Source organism: Prosopis cineraria, unplaced genomic scaffold, assembly GCF_029017545.1.
Source record: "Prosopis cineraria cultivar Desert tree isolate PC_DT_omini unplaced genomic scaffold, ASM2901754v1 PC1, whole genome shotgun sequence".
NCBI classification, from domain to species: domain Eukaryota; kingdom Viridiplantae; phylum Streptophyta; class Magnoliopsida; order Fabales; family Fabaceae; genus Prosopis; species Prosopis cineraria.
In genome coordinates, this window is record NW_026555332.1 from 11,901,287 (window position 1) to 11,924,200 (window position 22,914).

At 29.9% G+C, this 22,914-nt stretch overlaps 3 protein-coding genes across 4 annotated transcripts; all 3 read left to right on the top strand.

Moving 5' to 3' along the window:
* Positions 1–272: 272 nt before the first annotated feature.
* Positions 273–3,090, top strand: LOC129322858 (2-oxoglutarate-dependent dioxygenase DAO-like). Of its 2 annotated transcripts, none has more exons than XM_054969306.1 (4): positions 273–621; positions 715–1,084; positions 1,387–1,711; positions 2,048–2,134. In XM_054969306.1, exons 1-4 carry the CDS (start codon positions 594–596, stop codon positions 2,117–2,119), a joined length of 795 nt encoding a protein of 264 aa, XP_054825281.1. In that variant the 5' UTR covers positions 273–593; the 3' UTR covers positions 2,120–2,134. The 2 variants fall into 2 exon arrangements, with proteins under 2 accessions (XP_054825281.1, XP_054825271.1); XM_054969296.1 differs by lacking the exon at positions 2,048–2,134 and adding an exon at positions 2,503–3,090 and having other exon boundaries at positions 298–621.
* Positions 3,091–8,087: 4,997 nt separating this feature from the next.
* LOC129293150 (2-oxoglutarate-dependent dioxygenase DAO-like) lies at positions 8,088–10,681 on the top strand. Its single transcript, XM_054930957.1, has 3 exons — positions 8,088–8,693; positions 8,981–9,305; positions 10,086–10,681. Exons 1-3 carry the CDS (start codon positions 8,353–8,355, stop codon positions 10,344–10,346), a joined length of 927 nt encoding a protein of 308 aa, XP_054786932.1. The 5' UTR covers positions 8,088–8,352; the 3' UTR covers positions 10,347–10,681.
* A 7,723-nt stretch (positions 10,682–18,404) lies between these two features.
* On the top strand, positions 18,405–21,689 carry LOC129294422 (2-oxoglutarate-dependent dioxygenase DAO-like). The gene is made up of 3 exons (XM_054932795.1): positions 18,405–18,801; positions 19,167–19,491; positions 20,286–21,689. Exons 1-3 carry the CDS (start codon positions 18,419–18,421, stop codon positions 20,544–20,546), a joined length of 969 nt encoding a protein of 322 aa, XP_054788770.1. The 5' UTR covers positions 18,405–18,418; the 3' UTR covers positions 20,547–21,689.
* Positions 21,690–22,914: the final 1,225 nt, after the last annotated feature.

Sequence of the window (22,914 nt, forward strand, 5' to 3'; positions counted from 1 at the left end):
TTGAACATGGGGTACTCATGTGTCCTCCTATCATCGCACTTTCTTCTTGTATTTTTTTTAAAAAAAAAAACAGAAACATGACATGTTTTTTCAAAAAAAAAAAAATTATCATTTGATCCCTCTAATTTTACTGTTTTAATTTAATTGTAATTTAATTTTTAAATTTTAACTTGTTGCATTTTATTTTTTAAAATTTTAATTTAATTATAATTAAATTTTTAAATTTTGACTCAGAATAACTCAATTATTATATTTTTAACTATTTTAAATATTAATGCATATATTTTAAAAAATAAGATTACAAAAATTAAATCTTTATATTTTTTACCAAAATAAAATTTTATTAATTCAAAATTAGATTTTAAATGTAAACATAATTTTAATTTTTAAAACTTTATTTTTAAAATATAAGAATTAATATTTTATATAATTAAAACATTGGAACCAAATTTTACCAAGTCACAGCGGTGAATCCTTCCCTCTTAAAGAGAAGTAAGCGCTTCTCCAATAGTGGTGTATCAGTGTCACTACACTAAGAACAGAGGACAGATTTCTTATTGCCCCGCCTCGAGCAGAACTAATGGCTGTGATCTATGTCCGAGTCAAAACTACCAAGATTAGGTTAGCATAAGTCAAAGTTCGAGTTAAAAAGTATGGAACCAAGTGATTAACTTTTACCAAGCGATTCTTCATGGCCGTATATGTTGAGTACAGCCACAAGAAATCCAGACAGACAGGGAAGAATGGCGAAGATGAGCGTCGTGCCAGTGATCGATCTGCAAGAGTCTGAAGATAATCTCAAGAAGAAGCTGAGAGAGGCGTGCGAGGAGTGGGGATGTTTCAGATTGACGAACCATCGTTTTGATTCAAGTCTCATGGCGGAGATGAAGTTGGTTGCGAGATCTCTGCTTGACCTTCCTGTAGAGATCAAGATGCGAAACACCGAACAAGTTAGGACAGCAACTGGCTATATTCCTCCAAGTTCTGAGAATCCTTTCCACGAGAGCTTGGGACTCTACGACATGGTTTCTTCTCACGCCGTTCAAGCTTTCTGCTCGCAATTAGATGCTTCTCCTCACCAAACGTAAGCTTTCTGCTCTCAATTAGTTCTCTTTTGATGTAAAACCATGTGCTGTTTAGCTATTTTTAAGGAATGAAATTCCCCATTTTTTCGGGAAAAAAGGGGGGCAATACCACGGCATACCCATGCCGTAGTTATGTGTACTAGAAGGCACAAGCAGAAAGTAAACTGCCAAAGTTACCTGTTAGGTCTACCAAGCATGTAATTGATCTTTCAAGATTGTTATTGACTCTTACTGAATCCAATTTCCAAGAACAAAAAAGAGGTTTTATTTGAAGTATATGTATGTGATGTGTGGCGTGCAGGAAAGTGATAGAGACGTATGGGAAAGCCAGTCATGAGTTGTTGATAGATGTATCAGAAAAGATGGCAGAGAGTTTGGGTTTGCAAAATGTAGATGCATATTTCAAGGAATGGGCATGTCACTTCAGGATTAACAAGTACAGTTTCACACCAGAAACGGTAGGGTCGTGTGGCGTGCCAATCCACACAGACCCAGGTCTAGTCACTATTCTGCAAGATGATGAAAATGTTGGAGGGCTTCAAGTAATAAACAATAAGTCAGGTTCTCTTGTTGATGTCCCTCCTCACCCAGGAAGCTTCTTTGTCATTCTTGGTGATATTGCTCATGTAAGTTGCATCTCTTGGCCTTCAATCCTAAGTCATTCAACAAGTTTGTTTGGACATTTGTTTATAGGAACAACTACAATTAAGGACCTTAAAAAACTAGTAATAACAATTGAGGATCATAGAATTGTGAAATTGAATTTAAGGACCATGGTTCTTTTTTGTAGTTTAAAAAATAATATTTTGAGTAAAACACCCCTTTTTGAGATGTACAATTAGTTAGTGTGAAGGGTCTTTTGGTCAAAATATTATTTTTAAACTCCAAAAAAGGACCATTCGTCCTTAGATTTAATTTCAAGATTTTATGGTCCTCAATTATTATTTCTTTTTTTTTTTCAGGTCTTTAATTATGATTTCCCCTTTGTTATTGGCCGAAGAAGTTCTTCGAAACCAAAATCATTGAAAGTATGAATAATTTTCACAAGTTTGATTGAATGTTAATAGTTGATTGATCCAAATTGTTACTGTTCTTTTCTTTGTTGGGGGATGCCAAATCTATGCCCAAAAAAAAAAATCCCTTATTTTATGTAGATTATAAATTTAAATTGTTAGGTTTCTTTCCCTTACATAGATTTATAAATTTAAATTGCTCATCTAAGTTGCATCTCTTGGCCTTCAATCAAACTATAATTTAAAATTGAAACAAATTCAGGGGATTGCAACTTAAGAGGATCAAACTTCATGTATACATGTGTGTAAACAATTTTTGTTAGTTACAAATTATGAAGTGAACAAAACGGCTCATTTTTCAGACTCTATGTAAATCTATGTAAAGTAGGACTTGATGTGTGTAGGTATGGAGCAATGGAAGGTTTGCGACAGTGAAACATGGAGTAGAGTGCAAGGATCCAAATGTGAGAGTGTCAATGATTTCATTCTTGTCAAAGGAGGGAAACATAGAAGCACCTGAGGAGCTTGTGGACTCTGATCATCATCCTCGTCTCTTTCTTCCTTTTGCTTATGAATATTATAGGAATCTTAGGATGTCTCAGAAAATCCATGCTGGAGAATCCCTCGCCCTAGTACGTGTCCCTACGACCTCTAATTAAATTTAGATAGTCAAGATTAGAAAAATCAATGAAACTTAATTATCTAAATCTAATATTAACGGTCTAAACATAGTCTTAAATCACTTAGAACGTGAAGTGAATTATATAAGTTGTGTATGTGTGATTTTTTGTTGTTTACTTGTGCTATTTTGAACTTACGAAATTATATAATTTGATAATTGTGGTGTAGACTTTAGGCTTTTTTTTTTTTCCCTTGTAGTTGACTAGTTGTGCTATTTTTATTACCACCTTGTAAGTTGTGTTTGTTTCGTGTAAAAACAGTTTGTTTGATTACTTAAAATTTGAAAATGCAAATATCTCCATATATGTTAGTTGCTTAATTCTTCTTATTCTTTATTGGGATTTCTCGATCTGTGTGGTCTCATCTCAATTCCAAACAAAATAGGAAGATTTTTGAGGCACGACATGGTCAAACATGGGACCAAAATTTAATTTCATTCTGTTTACATGGAAATGCTTGTTGTTCCTAAAGATTATTTTAACCCAGCCTATGTATCTTATACAACATTTGGGTGATTGGAACTAAGTACTAAAGATATTTAGTGCACGCTGTCATTTATTATTTTTATTTTTTCGTAAGTTGTCGGAGTAATTTTAAACTCTTGTCTTTTGAGTTTTTTGAGTGATAATATCTTTTTCGTCCACTTTGTTTATTGGGCCTTGGCCCAATCAACCCAATCTTTTTTTTTTAAATTTTTACCTGAGCCCTTCAACAAACATCTATTAAAATATTTTACATAAATCTAACTGCATGTTTTTAATGATAAAGTACATTTTTGCCTTTAAAATATTTAAAAAAGGAGCATCAAGTGCCTTAAATTATTACTCTAAAAAAAGAAATAGCATGGCTAATCTCCTCAACTTTTGTGGGATTCATGGAGGGAACTGTTGTTGGTGCGAATGACCATGGCAATATGTGTGATCAGAATCTATTAGCAGTGGAGAAGAGAGAAAAGAGAAGATTCATAGGAAGAAGATAGGTTTTTGGCAAAGAGAAATTGAAGGAGACAAAGGAAGGGGAGTTGATAGGGGTCATAGGACATAACATGTAGCATTTTGGTTTAAACTTATTCAAAATTAATGGCCAACATTAGAGAATTTAACGGCAATGGCAAAATGCTACACTGCAATCACTTTAAAAACAAAAATGCTTCGAACAATAGTTGAAAGTATTAGGTGCTCTTCTGTGTATACTATAAGGATAAAAATACACTTTAATTTTATTTTTAATTTATCTTTACATTCAATAAATGGAAAAAATTAAACAAATTATAAATAAATACGATATCTCTTTTTCATGCACTAAAAAGTTTAGGTGAATTTAAAAGGTTGATCCTATTGCATGGGTTGTGGGTCATTCATAAAGCAGTGGTTATCAATTGTATATTTTTTTTATTTTCATTGAATTAGATTTAACTATTTGAAATTCAAGTCTATTGAAAAAGGAGTGGTCAAATTATTTTATGTTTGTTTGCAATAATAAAATTTATTTTTTAGATTATGTAATTATTTTATTTTCTTTAACTAGGAGCATACTTAATTAAGATTCAAAAATTGTTTCGTTTCACTTTCGAATGTTGATATTTGATATTACATGTAATTCTTGTTAAGTAATATTATAAAAGTTCAATAATGTTATGTATAATTCTTATTTTAACATGACTGTATCTGTATACTTATTTAATATGTATATTTAAAAAATTTAAAGCATAATTTGATCCCTAAATTTAAATTTAGGAACATCTGTGATCTTAAACTTATTTTATGTCTAATATTTTCCCTCAATTTTTAAAAACTATATAATGTAATTCTTACCATTAACAAAAATTTACCCTAACAGTTAGTTGACCAAGAAAATTATAAAAAAGAACAAAGCAAATTACAAAAATGGATCCAAAAATTATAAATAAGGGCTCAAAAAATAAAATAAAAGAACCAACATTGCGCCATCAAGGTTAAATTTATTGTTGACAATTTTTTTGTAATTTTTTATCTTTTTCTATTATTTTCTTATCAATTATAGTCAAAATTATTGTACCGTTTTTAAAAGTTGAAAAATATTATTGCACAAAAATGAGTTTAAAGTTGTAAATACTCTTGGATCTATGGTTCAAAAGTCAAATTTCTATTTAGACAAAAAAAAATAATAATAAGTGCCCACAATTCGTAACTCCTAGCAGATAAAAAAATGTCTAGTTAAATTTTAATGTTAGGCTTGGATGAAATTTTTATGAAGTTATATATACAAAATAAACAAGTGGTTACCAAATATATGTCTTTTAAATTTAATGTATTATTTTTATTTGTCTTTAACTATATTTAACTATTAAAATTTAGATCCGATCCACTCATTTGAACATATTATTATCAACTCATATAACTGAACATCAACTTATCCCAGACCAAATTTCTTTTGTTTTTAGTGCTTTGTGATTGGTAATTTGGTACTTATTACTAGGGATATTTTTGTCTTTCCATATTTATCTATTTCCATTACTTATGTTTCTGTTGGGAAAAAATAAAAGAGAGATGTCATGAGGCATACTAGAGATGTGGGAGTCTCAAAAGGATGGAAGAACCTGATTTTTAATCAAATGTGGGGAACCCAAGCTCCCCTACCACAATTTACTTGGATGTAAGAATGTAAAGTGAAGAAAATTAATATAGATGTAAGAAAGTAGAGATACATTAATTAAAGAAAGAGGTAGCGGGTTATGCTGATCGTACAATAAAAAAATAAAAACTAAAATTACATGATAAAAGAAAAAATAAAATGAAGCAACAGATGCGGAGTTTGAGACTAATAATTTATTGATGCTGATGATAATAGTTGAGAGAGCTCCTCTATTTATAAATAATCCTGATTTGATATCCAAGCCCCATAATTGCCCGTTTTCTTAAATTTAGGAATCGTTTCTTCCATCGTGGTTATTCATTATGAGTGGAGTATAGATAATTTAGTGACTAAAACTTCATAAATATTTTCTTTTAATTATTTTAAAATCAATTAAGTTGAGTTAAATTTGAGCCTCTAAATTTAAAATTTGGGTGTAAACAATTTTTATGTTCCATTCTTTCAAAAAATTTCCAACATCCCAAGCATGCTGTTGTCCCCCCCCCGGTCCTTTTTCTTTTTGTGAGAAAAATTTTTTAGTAAATTGAGGAAAAATATTTTTTTGGGTAAAAATTGTGAGAGAAATTTTATTGAGTTACTGCAAGTGACAGTTTGTTTTGATCCACTTTGGTTTTTGGGCTTTGACCGAAACAACCCATTCTTAGACTTTTTTTTAATCTTCACATTAGCCTTTTACTGTTAAAATTTGTTTCATAAATTTAAGTACATATTTTCAAAATATATAAATCTTCAACAAAAGAATTTTAAAAAAAAAATAAAAAATAAATAAATGCGGTATCTCATTTTTTAAAAAGATATATGTAATATAATTAAAAGGTCATTCGATTACCCAAAAAAGTTAAGGACAAAAAAAAAAAAAGGCCATTCCAATTGTATGGGTGATGGGCCATGGTTGCCCAATGCATCACTCCAAAGAATATAAAAAAAAGTGAACAAACTTGCATCAGTCCGAATAATACATAAATTACGTGAAGTTTATCAGAATAGGAAGATAAAGAACAAACAATTTTTTTTTAAAAAAAAAGAATCACAAGATCAATGAAAACTCAAGAATCTAAAAGAGGGAGAATAATGTGAAGCTAAAAAATGATCAAGGAATCTGGAGATGAATCTAAAAGGGGAGAGGAACAAAAAATTAAAAAAATTAAACCAAGAAAAGTTCAGTAAATATACATTCTAAATATATCATACCTTAAAATAAAAAAAATTATTAAAATGATATACAATGCAAATGTTTTGTGACTTGTGAATTCATAAAAACTGTTCATATAGATTAACATAATGATGGAACGAGATAAGGGTTGGCATAAAACAAAGCTATAGTTGAACTTTTTTTTTTTTTAAATTAAAGGATAAAAATAAAGTCCGTACACTATCACAGTTACATAAAAAAGTAAAATTAAAAAAGAAAATTAAAAAGAAACACTTGACAAAATGATAAGTATTAAAAAGACTTCAAGTTTTGGTGAGGAGAATCTATCTTGTTGACAATAAAGATCTTCATTGATGATAGAGTGACCTCTGTATTTATCCTATAGCTATAAGAACATCAAGTTAAAACAAGCAATAAAGGAGAAGTGAAGCGAAATCCTCTCTTTTTGTCGCAATGCTGTAACTCATCTCATTGCCTCAAAAAAAAAAAAAATTGCAATGCTGTAACTCATCTCCATGCATGTAGATACAATAGAGAACAAAGCGATGACAATCATTTGTGAAAAAAGGATGACTCTATGATTTCTGAATTATAAGCTCAGAACTATGATTTAAAAAAAAATTATTCAAGCACTCCTATATATATATATATATATATATTAAAATCAATTATGAATACAAAAATATAACTATCTCAAAGTTACTATTACTTGTTTTTCAGACCAACTTTTTAAATTTTATTTTTTAAAAAATTTATTCAAAAACATATAAACTCCATTTTATAAATAATATTTTTAGGCTCATAATTAAATTTGGCATGTATAGGGCTGTTTGTATATTTGTAAGAAAATGATATTTTTTGTTTATAATTAATTTTGTCATATAATACTAGTGTTTTGATATATTTTCTCAAACTCTTGATTTGGCTATTTTAGAATTGATTGTCTCATCTATCCAAATACACACATTATTGACGATAGCTAAAAATCTCCATTTCATAGAGGACGATATGGAGAATCTGTTTATCTACTCTCTGATCTTGCCTCTGGTGGATTAAGAACTTCTGTATGTAGCAGACATCATGTTAGATTTAATTCCTTGCCCATCTAATAAAATAATCAAAAAGCATAATGCAAATTGATAAATAATTAAGCCACAATTATCACAAATAAGAACAAAAGATTCAGTTTCATGAATAAATAACAAGCACAGTCAGAAAAGAACCAGAAAAGAATAATCAATAGATTTTTTATGTACTACATGTTTGGCATTATCCATGAACAAAGCACGGAAATCACAAAATAATCAGATAAGTTGTATCAATGATAGACGTAATAATAATCGGATAGGAGAAAAATCAAAGGAGAGAAAGAATAAAGTATATCAAATGGAAGAAAAATCATAGGAGAAAAAGCATAGAGTATATCAAATTGCACAAACATCACGTGTAAGGTGCACATCAAGAAAAGTCAAATAGGAGAAAAATCGAAGAAGAAAAAGAAAAAGTTGGAGTCCACTGTTCAGAATTAGAAAGCAAGAAAGCAAGCAAAAGTATCTCACTTACCGAGGACGGAACAGACGAGAGATTTCGTATTGCCCCGCCTCCAGCAGAATTAATGGCTGTGATTTATATCCATGTTAGAACTACCAAGATTAAGTTACCATAAGTCAAAGTTCGAGATAAAAAGTATAGAACCAATCAACCAAAAGCTTAATTTTTACCAAACGATTCTTGATGGTTATACCTGCACAGTACAGCCACAAGAAATCCAGACAGACAGGGAAGAATGGCGAAGATGAGCGCTGTGCCAGTGATCGATCTGAAAGAGTCTGGAGATAATCTCAAGAAGAAGCTGAGAGAGGCGTGCGAGGAGTGGGGATGCTTCATATTGACGAACCATCGTATTGATTCAAGTCTCATGGCGGAGATGAAGGTGGTTGCGAGATCTCTGCTTGACCTTCCTGTAGAGATCAAGATGCGAAACACCGAACAAGTTGGTAAAGCAAGAGGCTATATTCCTCCAAATTCTGAGAATCCTTTCTTCGAGAGCTTGGGACTCTACGACATGGTTTCTTCTCACGCTGTTCAAGCTTTCTGCTCTCAATTAGATGCTTCTCCTCACCAAATGTAAGCTTTCTTTTTTGATATAAGACCATGTGCTGTTTAGTTATTTTTTGAGGAATGAAATTCTTCATTTTTACTCAAAAAAGAAAGATAGGGAATACCACGGCATACCTATAGTTTTGTGTATTATAAGGCACGAGCGGAAAGTAAACTACCAAAATTACCTATTAGGTCTGCTAAGCATGTTATTGATTTTTCAATATTGTTATTGACTCTTACTGAATCGAATTTCCAAGAACAAAAAAGTGGTTTTATTTGAGGTGTATATATATGTGATGTGTGGCATGCAGGAAAGTGATAGAGGCATATGGAAAAGCAATTCATGTGTTGTTGATGGATGTATCAAAAAAGATGGCAGAGAGTTTGGGTTTGGAAGAAGAAGCAGATGGATACTTTAAGGAATGGGCATGTCATTTCAGAATTAATAAGTACAGTTTCACACCAGAAACGATAGGGTTGTCTGGTGTGCCAATGCACATAGACCCAAGCTTCATCACTATTCTACAAGATGATGAAAATGTTAGGCTTCAAGTGATGAACAATAAATCTGGTTCCCTTGTTGATGTCCCTCCTTGCCCAGGGAGCTTCTTTGCCGTTCTCGGTGATATTGCTCATGTAAGTTGCATCTCTTGGCCTTCAATCCTAAGTCATCAACAAGCTTGTTTGGCCATTTGGTTATTGGAAAAACTACAATTAAGGACCTTAGAAAACTAATAATCACAATTGGGGATCATAAAATTGTGAAATTGAATTTAAGGACCATGGTCCTTTTTTATAGTTTAAAAAACTAACCTTTTGAGTAAAATACTCCTCTTTGAGGTGCACAATTAGTTAGTGTGAAGAGCCTTTTAGTCAAAATATTTTTTTAAACTCCAAAAAGGACCATTGTCTTTAGATTTAATTTCAAGATTTTGTGGTCCTTAATTATTATTTCTTATTTTTTTCAAGTCCTTAATTGTGATTTCCCCTTTGTTAAAATTATTGAAAGTATGAATAATTTTTACAAGCTTGCTTGAATGTTAATAGTTGATTGATCTAAATTGTTACTCTGTTCTTTCCTTCCTTACTCCAGGGATGCAAAATCTATGCCCCCACAAAACCCCTTATTTTATTTAGATTATAAATTTAAATTTTTATTCTTCTTTCCCTTCATAAATCTGGGGAATGAATATCTATATATTTCTTATTTTAATTGAATTACATATATACCAAAATGACAAATTAAACTATAATTTAAAATTGAAACAATTTGAGGGAATTGCAACTTAAGAGGATCAAATTCATGTATCTATGTGTGTGAACATATTTTTTTAGTTACAAATTATGAAGCTAATAATACGACTATTTTTCATACTCTAAGTAGATAAATGTAAAGTAGTGACTTGATGGGTGTAGGTATGGAGCAATGGAAGGTTTGCTACAGCGAAACATGGAGTAGAGTGCAAGGAAGCAAGCGTGAGAGTTTCAATAGCTTCATTCTTGTTGGGACCAAAGGAGGGAGACATAGAAGCACCCAAGGAGCTTGTGGACTCTGATCATCATCCTCGTCTCTTTCTTCCTTTTTCTTATCAACATTACAGGAATCTTAGGATGTCCCAGAAATTCCATGCTGAAGAAACCCTTTCCCAAGTACGCAGCCCTACAACCTTTGATTAAATTTAGACGGTCAAGATTAGAAAAATTCATGTAACTTAATTATCTAAATGTAATATTATCGGTCTAAATGTAGTCTTATATCACTAAGAAGGTGCAGGGAATTATATAAGTTGTGTGCATGTGATTTTTTTGTTGTTTACTTGTTTTGAACTTACAAAATTGTATAATTTGATAAATGTGGTGTACACTTCAGTTGTATTTTTTGTTTCTTGTAGTTGACTAGTTGTGCTATTTTTATTACCACTTTGTAAGTTGTGTTTGTTTCATGTAAAAAAGTGTATTTGATTACTCAAAATTTAAAAATGCAAATATCTCCATGTATATTAGTTGCTTAATTCTTACTCATTCTCTCTCCTCCCTTTTTATCTTCTTTATCGAGATTTCTTGATTTGGTCTTATCTCAATTCCAAACAATATGGAAAGACTTTCAAGACATGATGGGACTGAACACTGAAAAAAATTCAATTCTATTCTACTTATATGAAAATGCATGTTGTCCGCAAAGATTATCTTAACCCAGCCTAAATATCTCAGACAACACTTGGGTGATTGATACTTATTAATAGGGATGTTTAGTGCATGCTATTATTTCTTTTTCTTTCTTTTGTTTTTTTTGGGTGAGAGATTTTTTTTGGGTAAATTGTGGGAGAAAGTTTAAACTCTTATCTTTTTAGTTTTTTGAGTGACAACATGTTTTGGTTCATTTTGTATTTTTGACCCTGGCCCAAACAACCTAATCTTCTTTTTTCACGTGACCCTTTTAACCAATATCTATTAAAAAACTTTACATAAATTTAACTACATATTTTCAAAGCTAAGGTACATTTTTGCCTTTATGATATTCACGAAGGAACACCAAATGTCTTAAATTATTATTTTGGAAAAAGAAATAGAGTGGCTAATTCAATTCTATTCTATTTATATGAAAATGCATGTTGTCCACAAAGATTATCTTAGCCCAGTCTAAATATCTCAGACAACACTTGGGTGATTGATACTTATTAATATGGATATTTAGTGCATGCTATTATTTCTTTTTCTTTCTTTTTTTTTTTTATGGGTGAGAGATTTTTTTTGGGTAAATTGTGGGAGAAAGTTTAAACTCTTGTCTTTTTAGTTTTTTGAGTGACAACATGTTTTGGTTCATTTTGTGTTTTTGACCCTGCCCAAACAACCTAATCTTTTTTCACTTGACCCTTTTAACCAACATCTATGAAAATACTTTACATAAATTTAACTACATGTTTTCAAAGCTAAAGTACATTTTTGCCTTTATGATATTCACGAAGGAGCACCAAATGTCCTAAATTATTATTTTAGAAAAGGAAATAGAGTGGCTAATCTCCTCAACTTTGTGGGATTCATGGAGGAAAGTGCTGTTGGTGCGAATGACCATGGCAATGGGTGTGATCGGAATCCATTAGCAATGGAGAAGAGAGGAAAGAGAAGATTCATAGGAAGAAGATAGGTTTGGCAGAGAGAAATTGAAGGAGGTGAAAAAAGGGGAATTGATGGGGGTCACAGGGCATGTCACATGGCATTTTAGGATCCACATGACATGATACATGGCATTTTGGATCAAACTAGTTCAAAATTAATGGCCACTGCTATAGAATTTACCAGCAATAGCAAAAATGCTACACTATAATAAAATTATTTTGCATAATAGTTTAGAGTATTGGGTGCTCTTTTATGAATATTTTAAGGCCAAAAATATACATTAATTCTATTTTCAAAATATTTAGATATTTACTTAATAAAAAAATTAAACAAATTATAAATAAATACGGCATCTCTTTTTCATATATAAAAAAGTTTAAGTGAATTTTAAAGGCTTGTCCAATTGCATGGGTGGTGGGTCATGCATAAAGGAGCGGTTATCAATTGTATATTTTTTATTTTCATTGAATTAGATTTAACTATTTGAAATTCAATTCTATTTAAAAAGGAGTGGTCAAATTATTTTATGTTAGTTTGCAATAATAAAATTTATTTTTTATGTTTTTAGATTATGCAATTATTTTAATTTACTTATTCAAGATTCAAAAATTGTTTCGTTTCACTTTCTAATGTTGAGATTTGATATTACACGTAATTCTTATTAAGTAATATTATAAAAGTTCAATAATGTTGTGTAATTCTTATTTTAACATGATTATATTTGTATGCTAATTTAATATGTATATTTAAAAAAAATAAGATTAAAAGGTAATTTGATTTCTAAATTATAAGTCTAGGAAATAAGTGATTCTAAACTCATTTTGTGTATAATATGTTTCCTAAACTTTTAAAAATCATGTAATGTAACTCCTACCATTAATGAAAGTTTACTTTGACAGTTTGTTCACTAAGAAAATTATAGAAATGGATCCAAAAATTATAAACAAAGGCCTAAAAAATAACATAGAAAGATCAACATTGCACCATCAAAGTTAACTCTATTATTGATCATTTTCTGTAATTTTTTATCTTTTTCTAAAATATTTTGATCAACTAAAATTAAAATTAACTTTTATCAATAATAAGGACAACATTGCACTGTTTTCAAAATTTAAAAAGTATTATTGTGCAAAAATGAGTTTAAGATTGCAAATATTCTTGGATCTATGATTTGAGGGTTAAACTGTTATTTAATCAAAAAAATATTTAATAAGTATCCATAATTCACAACTTATGGCAAATAAAAAATTTCTAATTAATTTCAATGTTAGGGTTGGATGAATTTTTTATGAAGTTATATATATAAAATAAAGAAGTGTTTATCAGATATATGTCTTTTAAATTTAATGTATTATTTTTATTTGTCTTTAACTATATTTAACTATTTAAAAATCAGATTCGTTCCGCTCATTTTAACATATTATTATCAACTCATAACTGAACATCAACTTATCTCAGACAATATTCCTTTCTTTTTAGTACTCTGTGATTGGTACTTATGACTTGGGATATTTTTTGTCTTTCTATATTTATCTATTTCCATTATTTACTCTTTTCATTTAAAAATGTAAAGTATTTTTTGATGAATTGAATATTAAAAAATGCAAGACATTTTTAGTATTTCGAGATGTAATCATTTTTTTTAAAGTGCCCCTATTGATAATGACTTTATATTTATTATAGGATATTTAATAGAAGTAAATATGAAAAGATATGGTGAGTTTAAAAGTAGGTAATTACTTTATTAGGGGTGAGATTCGATTAAAAATACCTTATACTTTTTAACGGAAGAAAGGAGTATGTTTCTATATTCCATTCTGCTTTCCCTTCCTTCAAAAATTTTCCAACATACCAAGCATGCTGTTATATCTTTTTTTTTTAGACACCTTTTTTAGTAAATTTTGAGGGAAAAAAAATTGGGTAAATATTGTGAGAGAAATTTTATTGAGTTTCTGGCTTTGTGCGAGTGACAATTTGTTCTGATCCACTTTCTTTTTGGGCTTTGGCCCAAACAACCCAATTGTTTCTTTTTCATATATATCTTCACGGGAGCCTTTTAACCAATGTCTGTTAAAATATGTTTCATAAATTTAACTACATATTTTCAACAATATATAGATCTTCAATAAATGAATTTTTTTTAAAAAAAATTAGAAATAAATAAATCACTGCGGTATCTCATTTTTAAAAAGGATATATGTAATATAATTAAAAGATCATTCCATTACCTAACAAAAAAGGCCATATGATATATAAATTATGTGAAGCTTCGAAGAATAGGAAGATAAAGAACAAGCAATTTTTTTTAAAAAAAATAGAATCAGAAGATCAATGAAAACAAAAGAATCTAAAAGAGAGAGAATAATGTGAAGGTAAAAAATGATCAAAGAATCTGGAGAAGAATCTAAAAGGAGAGAGGAACAAAAAATTTAAAAAATTAAACTGACAAAATTTTAGTAAATATACATTCTACATATATCATACATTAACATACAAACAAAAATATTAAAACGATAATCAGAAAAACTCAATTAAGGATGCTTTTCTTATTTGCCATTGCTGTGGATTGATTGTTCAAGAAACCCTCCAGGGAGCTCCTTGGTCTGCTTCTGAAGTGAAGGGGGACTAGAGGAGTACTTAGATTGGGGACTGCTAATACTTTGTTAACAAATAATACAAATCACAATGAAAATGTGTTGTGAATTCATAAAAACTGTTCATATAGGTTAACAGGATAATGCAACGAGGGAAGAGTAGGCATGAAACAAAGCCATAGTTGAACTCTTTTTTCATTAAAGGATTAAAATAAAGTCCATACAATACCATAGCTACATAAAAAAGGTAAAATTAAAAGAGAAAATTTAAAAGAAACACTTGACAAAATGATAGGTGTTAATCATAGTAGTTAAAGACATCGAATTTAAGCGAGGAAAATGTATTTAATTGATAACAAAGATCTTCACTGATAATAGAGTGACCCTGATATTTATCCTATAGATATAAGAACATCAAGTTAAAGCAAGCAATGGAGATGAAGTGAAGTGAAATCATCTCTTTTGTTGTAATGGTGTAACTCTTCTCCATACATGAAGATCTAGTAGAGAACAAAGCGATGACAATCATTTGCAAAAGCATGATGACTCTATGATTTCTTAACCTGCCAAGTTCGACTTTGTAACTCTTAAATAAAATATTTATTAAATGTTTTATTGAAAATAATATATCATTAAATAAAATAAATTAAAACCATTAAGTGGTGTTACCTCATGCAGGAAACACCACATAAGATTAATTAAATAAAATATTTATTAAATATTATATTTATTATAAAATAATTAATAAAAATATATATTTTTATATAAAATAAATGAAAACTATTAAGTGACATTTCCTGCATAATTTTAATTAAATAATATATTTATTAAATATTATATTCATTACAAAATAATTATTGAAAATAATATATCATTAAATAAAATAATTAACTATAAAAAAATAAATTAAAACCATTACATGGCGTTTCCTCATGCAGTAAAGGACACCTAAGATTAATAAAATAAAATATTTATTAAATATTATATTTATTATAAAATAGTTATTAAAAATAATCTATCATTAAAAAAATAAATGAAAACTATTGGGAGATATTTTCTTAAATGGGAAACGCCACCTAACATCAATAAAATTAAATACTATATTTATTAAAAATAATTAAATGAAATAATTAACTATGAGATAAAAATAAATTAAAACTCTTGGGTGGTGTTTCCTCATGTAGGAAGCGTCACCTAAAATTAATGAAATAAAATATTTATTAAATATTATATTTATTAATAAATGATTGTTGGAAAAATATATTTATAATTTTATATTTTTAGATTTAAATTATTGTGATATATTAATAACGATTATTAATTAATGAATTAATTTATATTATAATTAACACTAAAATTAATAATAATATTGTAGTAATTATTATATTTATAATATAAATCATTCTTAATTAAATATAATTAAATTTTTTTATTAATTGATAAAAATAATTATATCAATAATAAAAATAAGTAAAATAATAAGAATAAAATTAAATTATAATATTCATATTAATAAGTATAATATTAATTATAATAATTATAATAAATAAAATTATTTTTTTGGTTCTATTATCATAATTATTAGGTGGTATTTTATTTTGAAATGCCACGAAATTGTACAGCAACAATAACCTTTGGCATTTTGTGAAGATAAGGCCACCTCTTGTTATTTTATTAAAATTGTAAATAAAAAATAATTGATAAGCAGTGACATTTTATAAAAATACATCACTTAATGTACCTCGACTTTCGTTTTAGTGGCGTTTCATTTTTAATTGTTATAAAATGCATCTTACCAAATCTCATTTCTATAGTAGTGAAAAGATCAAAATAAAGTCCATACAATATCACAATTACATAGAAAGATAAAATTAAAAAGAAACACTTGACAAAATGACAGGTGTTAATCTGGTTAAAGACTTGAAATATTTGTAAGAAGAATCTATTTTGTTGATGACAAAGATGTTCATTGATGATGGAGAGACCCCAGAATTTGTCCTATAGCTATAAGAATATGAAGTTAAAGCAATCAATAAAGATGAAGTGAAGCAAAATCCTCTCTTTTGTTGCAATGCTGCAACTCTTCTCCATTCAAAAAGAAAAAAAATTGCAGTGCTGTGACTCTTCTCCATACATGGAGATCTAGTAGAGAACAGAGTGATGACAATCATTTGTGAAAAAATGATGACTCTTATGATTTCTTAACTTGCCAGGTTCGACTCTGTAACTCTTCCCCATTCAAAAAAAAAAAAAAATTGAATTGCTAATCTTATGAAATAACTTATCTTTATTCTTCTTGCATGCAAGAAATCATCCTGAGAGGTGAAAGGTTTGCTCAAGAAATTTAGGAATGTTAGATTCTTGCAAGAGTTTACCAGGCAATTAGTTTTTTGGGCTACAGAAGTGGAGGGAAAGCTTCTGGGCCCAAGGGTAAGAGGAGTGGGGTTTTGGACCTGAAAAGTGGCGGTGAAAAGGGCTTTTTGGGCTTCATGCCAAGTCTAACAAAGAGGCTCATCAAAATCGCAAATAAAGCGAACAAGAAAAACACCCAAAAAAAAAAATCCAAAAAAAAATAATAATAAAAGAATCCCAAAACCAAAAAAAAGCAACAAAACAACAAAAACCTAACCCTATATATATATATATATATTTTTTTTTATGTATATATACATAAACAATATCTCTATCATACATGCTAAAATTAATTTTAAGCTCAAAACTATGATTTTGTTTTAAAAAAAAATTATTCAAACACCTTTATATATGTCAAAATCAATTATGAACACAGAATTATAGTTATCTCAAAAGTCATCATTACCTACTTTTCAAACCAACTTTTAAATTATACTTTTTAAAAAAATTTATTCAAAAACGTATAAACTCTATTTTATAAATAATAGTTTTAGGTTTATAATTGGTTTTTACATGAATAGGAGTGTTTGGATATTTGTAAAGAAACAATATTTTTTGTTCACAATTAATTTTGTCATATAATACAAGTGTTTTGATATATTTTTACAAACTCCTAATTTTGGTCTTTTAGAATTGATTGTCTCATCTATCCAAGTGCACACGTTAAATATTCATTGAATAAAAATGTTGTTAGCATTGGAGTTTCGGTGGCTGGCCACTGTGGTAGGGGCTTTGTTGACTTCCCTGCTGACAGGGGTCTAGCGGTTGGCATAGGCAATAGTGGGGAGTTGACTTTTTTTTTTTACTTTTAGGAATAATTTGGTCTTGTGACCTCGCAAATTAATATCAGTTAAGAATTAAGGGATTAAATTATAATTTTTAATTTAATTGGTTATTGGCTAATATTAATTTGGTATTGAGGTTTGGTTACTATTTTTCTAAAAGAAAAATTAATCATTTATTTTATAGTTTTGATTCAATTATAATTCAATTCTTAATTTTTAACTTGTTATAACTCAATTTTTAAAGTTTTAACTTAGTTGTAAGTTAGTTTCTGAATTTTGATTCAATACATCTCAATTCCAATAATTTTAACCATTTTAAATATTAGTTTTTATATTTTAGAAATAAAATTAGAAAGATTAAATCTTTATAATGTTTTTCAAATTAAAATTTTAGCAATTTAAAATTAGTTCCTAAATTTTAACATAATTTTAATTTTTATGATTTTATTTTTATATAAAGATTAATATTTTAAATTACCAAGACCATAGTAAATTTGAATAAAGCCTTTTTCACAACTGTGAATCCTTCTATCTTTCTTAAAGAGAAGTAAGTGCTCTTGCACTAGTACTGTATCACTACACTAAGAATAGAGGAGATATTTCCTATTGGTCTGCCTCCAAAAGAATTAATGACAGTAATTAATATACTTAAAATTATCAAAGTTAAATTATTGTAAGTTAAAGTTCAATAACTTAGGGTTAAAAAGAATAGGATAATTTTTCCAAAAAAAAAAAAATTACAAACTCACAACCAATCACATGACAAAAGTCGGGCACTAAAGAAAAACAGAGACAGCAATAAGTGATGGGTGGCTGGATCGGACTTTCTTCATTGCTATATATGCAGAGTACAGCCACAAGAAATCCAGACAGGCAGGGAAGAATGGGGAAAATGAGCATCGTGCCAGTGATCGATCTGCAAGAGTCTGGAGAAAATCTCAAGAAGAAGCTGAGAGAGGCGTGCGAGGAGTGGGGATGCTTCAGATTGACGAACCATCGGATTGATTCAAGTCTCATGGCGGAGATGAAGAAGGTTGCGAGATCTCTGCTTGACCTTCCTGTAGAGATCAAGATGCGAAACACCGAACAAGTTATGAAAGCAACTGGCTATGTTCCTCCAAGTTCTGAGAATCCTTTCTACGAAAGCTTGGGACTCTACGACATGGTTTCTTCTCACGCCGTTCAAGATTTCTGCTCTCGATTAGATGCTTCTCCTCATCAAACGTAAGCTTTCTGCTCTCGATTAGATGCCTCGCCCTTTGCCCTTTTGTTTCTATTGTTCTTGTATACTTCACCAACAACCTCGTTCTCTTTTGATATAAAACCAAGTGCTGTTTAGCTATTTTTTGAGGAATAAAATTCTCCATTTGTACGCCAAAGAAAATAAAGATGGAGAATACCACGGCGTACCCATAGTTATGTGTATTACAAGGCACAAGCAGAAAGTAAACTACCCTCGTAACCTATTAGGTCTACTAAGCATGCTGTTGATCATTCAATATTGTTATTGACTCTTTCTGAATCCAATCTCCAAGAACAAAAAGGTGGGTTTATTTGATGTGTATATATATGTGATGTGTGGCATGCAGGAAAGTGATAGAGTCTTATGGGAAAGCAATTCATGAGTTGTTGATGGATGTGTCAGAAAAGATGGCAGAGAGTTTGGGCTTGGAAGAAGCAGATGGATATTTCAAGGAATGGGCATGGTATTCCAGGATGAACAAGTATAGTTTTACACCAGAAACGGTAGGGTCGTGTGGTGTGTACATCCACACAGACACAGGCTTCATCACCATTTTGCAAGATGATGAAAATGTTGGAGGGCTTCAGGTGATGAACAATCAGTCTGGTTTCCTTGTTGATGTCCCGCCTTGCCCCGGAAGCCTCTTCACCATTCTTGGTGATATTGCCCATGTAAGTTTTATCTCTTGGCCGACAATCCTAAGTCATCAACAAGTTTGTTTGGGCATTTGGTTATTGGAAAAACTACAATTAAGGACCTTAGAAAACTAGTAATAACAATTAAGGATCATAATATTGTGAAATTGAACTTAAGGACCATGGCCCTTTTTTATATTTTTAAAAATAATCTTTTGAGTAAAACACCCCTTTTTGAGATTCACAATTAGTTAGTGTGAAAGGTCTTTTAGTCATATTATTTTTAAACTCCAGAAAGGAACCATTGTCCTTTGATTTAATTTCAGGATTTTGTGCTCCTCAATTATTTTTGCTTATTTTTCCAAGTCCTTAATTGTGATTTCCCCTTTGTTATTAGTGGAAGTTCTTCCAAATTAAAATTATTGAAAATATGAATAATTTTCACAAGCCTGCTTGAATGGTAATAGTTGATTGATCTAAATTGTTACTCTATTCTTTCCTTCCTAAATAAGGGGTTGCAAAATCTATGCCCCCTTATTTTATTTAGATTACAAATTTAAATTGTTAGTTTTCTTTCCCCTTCCTAAATCTATGGAATGCAATATTTATTTATTTCTTATTTTAATCGAACTGCATGTCTATCAAAATGATAAGTGAAACTATAATTTAAAAATTAAAACAAATTGAGGGGGTTGCAAATTAAGAGAATCAAGTTTCATGTACCTATGTGTGTAAACAAATTTTGTTAGTTACAAATTATGAAGTGAATAATACAACTCATTTTGCAGACTCTATGTAAATCTATGTAAAGTAGGGACGTGTGTGTGTAGGTATGGAGCAATGGAAGGTTTGTGACAGTAAAACACAGAGTAATGTGCAAGGAAGCAAATGTGAGAGTGTCAATAGCTTCATTCTTGTTGGGACCAAAGAAGGGAGACATAGAAGCACCTGAGGAGCTTGTGGACTCTGATCATCATCCTCGTCTCTTTATTCCTTTCTCTTATGAATATTATCGGAATCTTAGGATGTCTCGAAAAATCCATGATGGGGAATCCCTCGCCCTAGTACGCGTCCATACGACCTCTAATTAAATTTAAATGGTCAAGATTAGAAAAATGAATGAAACTTAAATTATTCAAATCTAATAAATGAATGAAACTTAAATTATTGAAATCTAATATTAACAGTCTAAATGTAGTCTTAAATAACTAAGAACGTGTGCAGGGAATTATGAGTTATGTACATGTGATTTTTTGTTGTTTACTTGTGTTTTTTTTTTGAACTTATAAAATTATGTAATTTGATAAATTTAGTGTAGACTTTAGTTATATTTTTTTTTGCTTCTCATAGTTGACTAATTGTACTATTTTTACTACCACTTTGTAAGTTGTGTTTATTTCATTTACAAAAAGTGTATTTGATTACTCAAAATTTGAAAATGCAAATACCTACTCCATGTATGTTACTCAACGTTATTAGAATCGGACTGGATTGGCCGGTTCAATTAGTTCAACTGAGAATCAGCAAGGTAGTTAGTCCAAAAGTGGTAAAAAATGGAGGCAGAGGGAACTTCCTCTAAACCATTTGAATTGGAGGTGAATTAGGCAAAATTAAGAGAACCGATAGTTCAGACGATTTCCTTTTAATTCTTTTTCTTTCCCTAAATTTCAAATGGGATAACAAATGGAAAACTCACACAAATTCAGCCCTAAAACCAAACCTCCTACAGCTAATATCCAACCCTATGCCCTCATCTTCATCTCATTTGAGTATTCGACCGTCACATTTGGGCTCATCAGTGTCAAACTTATGTCTATTCTAGTGTCACTCAATCTCATTGGCATCGTGTGCTATGTTTTAGTGTTCCTTGATCTTATTGGTATCGCAATTGTGCTCATGGATCATGCTCTTTAGCTTCAAGTTTCTTCCAGTCTTCAGTATCATAGTCTTGCTCATGGCCCTTGCTCTTTGGCTTTGAGTTTCTTCCAGCCTTTAGTGTCATCTCAGTCGGGTTTCTTCCACAGTTATGCTAGTCTCCTCTTTTCATTGTTCTTAAATAATATTTATTATTCAATCATTTTGTTTTGGTTGCTAAATGTTATTGTAATTCTACAAATTTTGATCGTATGAAAGTATCGTGTTGTGCACGAATCACTTTGAATATGGATAACCCTATGTTGTTTGGTTTAATTTGTATTAGATTTCAATGTTATATTGTTAGTATGTAATTGGATTATGTTATTGAATTTGTGTTGGTATGGCTTTGAAGTTTGAAATATATGGGGATTATTATTTTATCAATAATAAGTTTCTTGGATTTATCAATTTATCTATAATTTTTAATATATAATATTTAAAATATATTAATTTAATCATAAATTGTCCAACCATGGTTCAACCTTGGTCTGACCTTTGAACTATAGACTAGTACCTTGATTGGTTTAATAGCCAATCTAGTTCTAATATCATTGATATTAGTTTCTTAATTCTTACTTCTCCTTCTCTCTCCTCCCTTCTTTATCATCATTATTGAGATTTTTCTATCAGTATGGTCTTTTCTCAATCGCAAATAAGATGGGACAAAATCTAGCTCCATTTTGTAACATCCTAGAAAAATTAAGTGAATAAATATAGTGTGATTACAAAGAGCTAATGGATGTTATGAGTTGTGATTTCAGCCTATGGATTGAATTTGGAGTGAATTTGGACCACTCAGACCATAAAATGGGGGGAAAACAAGGAGAAAGGACTTTATGACACATGTTGCGCGGCATGTGCACAAGATGCCGTGCCACACAAGGCATCAAAACATGAATCCAGCTTCTATGTACTACATACTGTGGCACATATGGCATACACCATGATGCATGTGGCATACACTATGACGAATAGATAGTTTTCATTCAAATAAATCTAAATCAAAGTTCAAAAATAGAAGAAAGAAAGGGAGAAAAATGAAGAGAGGAACTCAAGAGCTCTGTTATGGCACACATTGGGTCAAATTTTAAGAGGTATTTGAGGCTTCTAAACACTAAAGGTAAGTTTTCTAAGTGTTTATCCTCTTACTTCTTCCATTTTTCTTGAGTTGGGAAGTTAGGATTTATTAGAAAAGATGATTTTCGATCTATAAAAACTATGAGTCTAAACATATTGACTTAAATAGAATTAATGAGAGTTGTTTAAGTTATTTAAACCTAGCATTTATTGCTTTACTCATTTTTAGTGGCTGGGAGCCATTAATATAAAAAAAATCTCTCATAAATGAGATGGATGGGAGTTGAAAATGTCATTAATGGTTGTTTGGGAGTTCAATAAAATTAATGTAATATAATGGGAGTTAGTGAACTAATGGGCATGATTAAAAATAAAGGAATTGTGATTTTGAGAATTGGAAATGTTGAGTAAATGCTAGAAATTATCCTAAAGATGATATTGACAAATTGTTGATGTGAATAAATG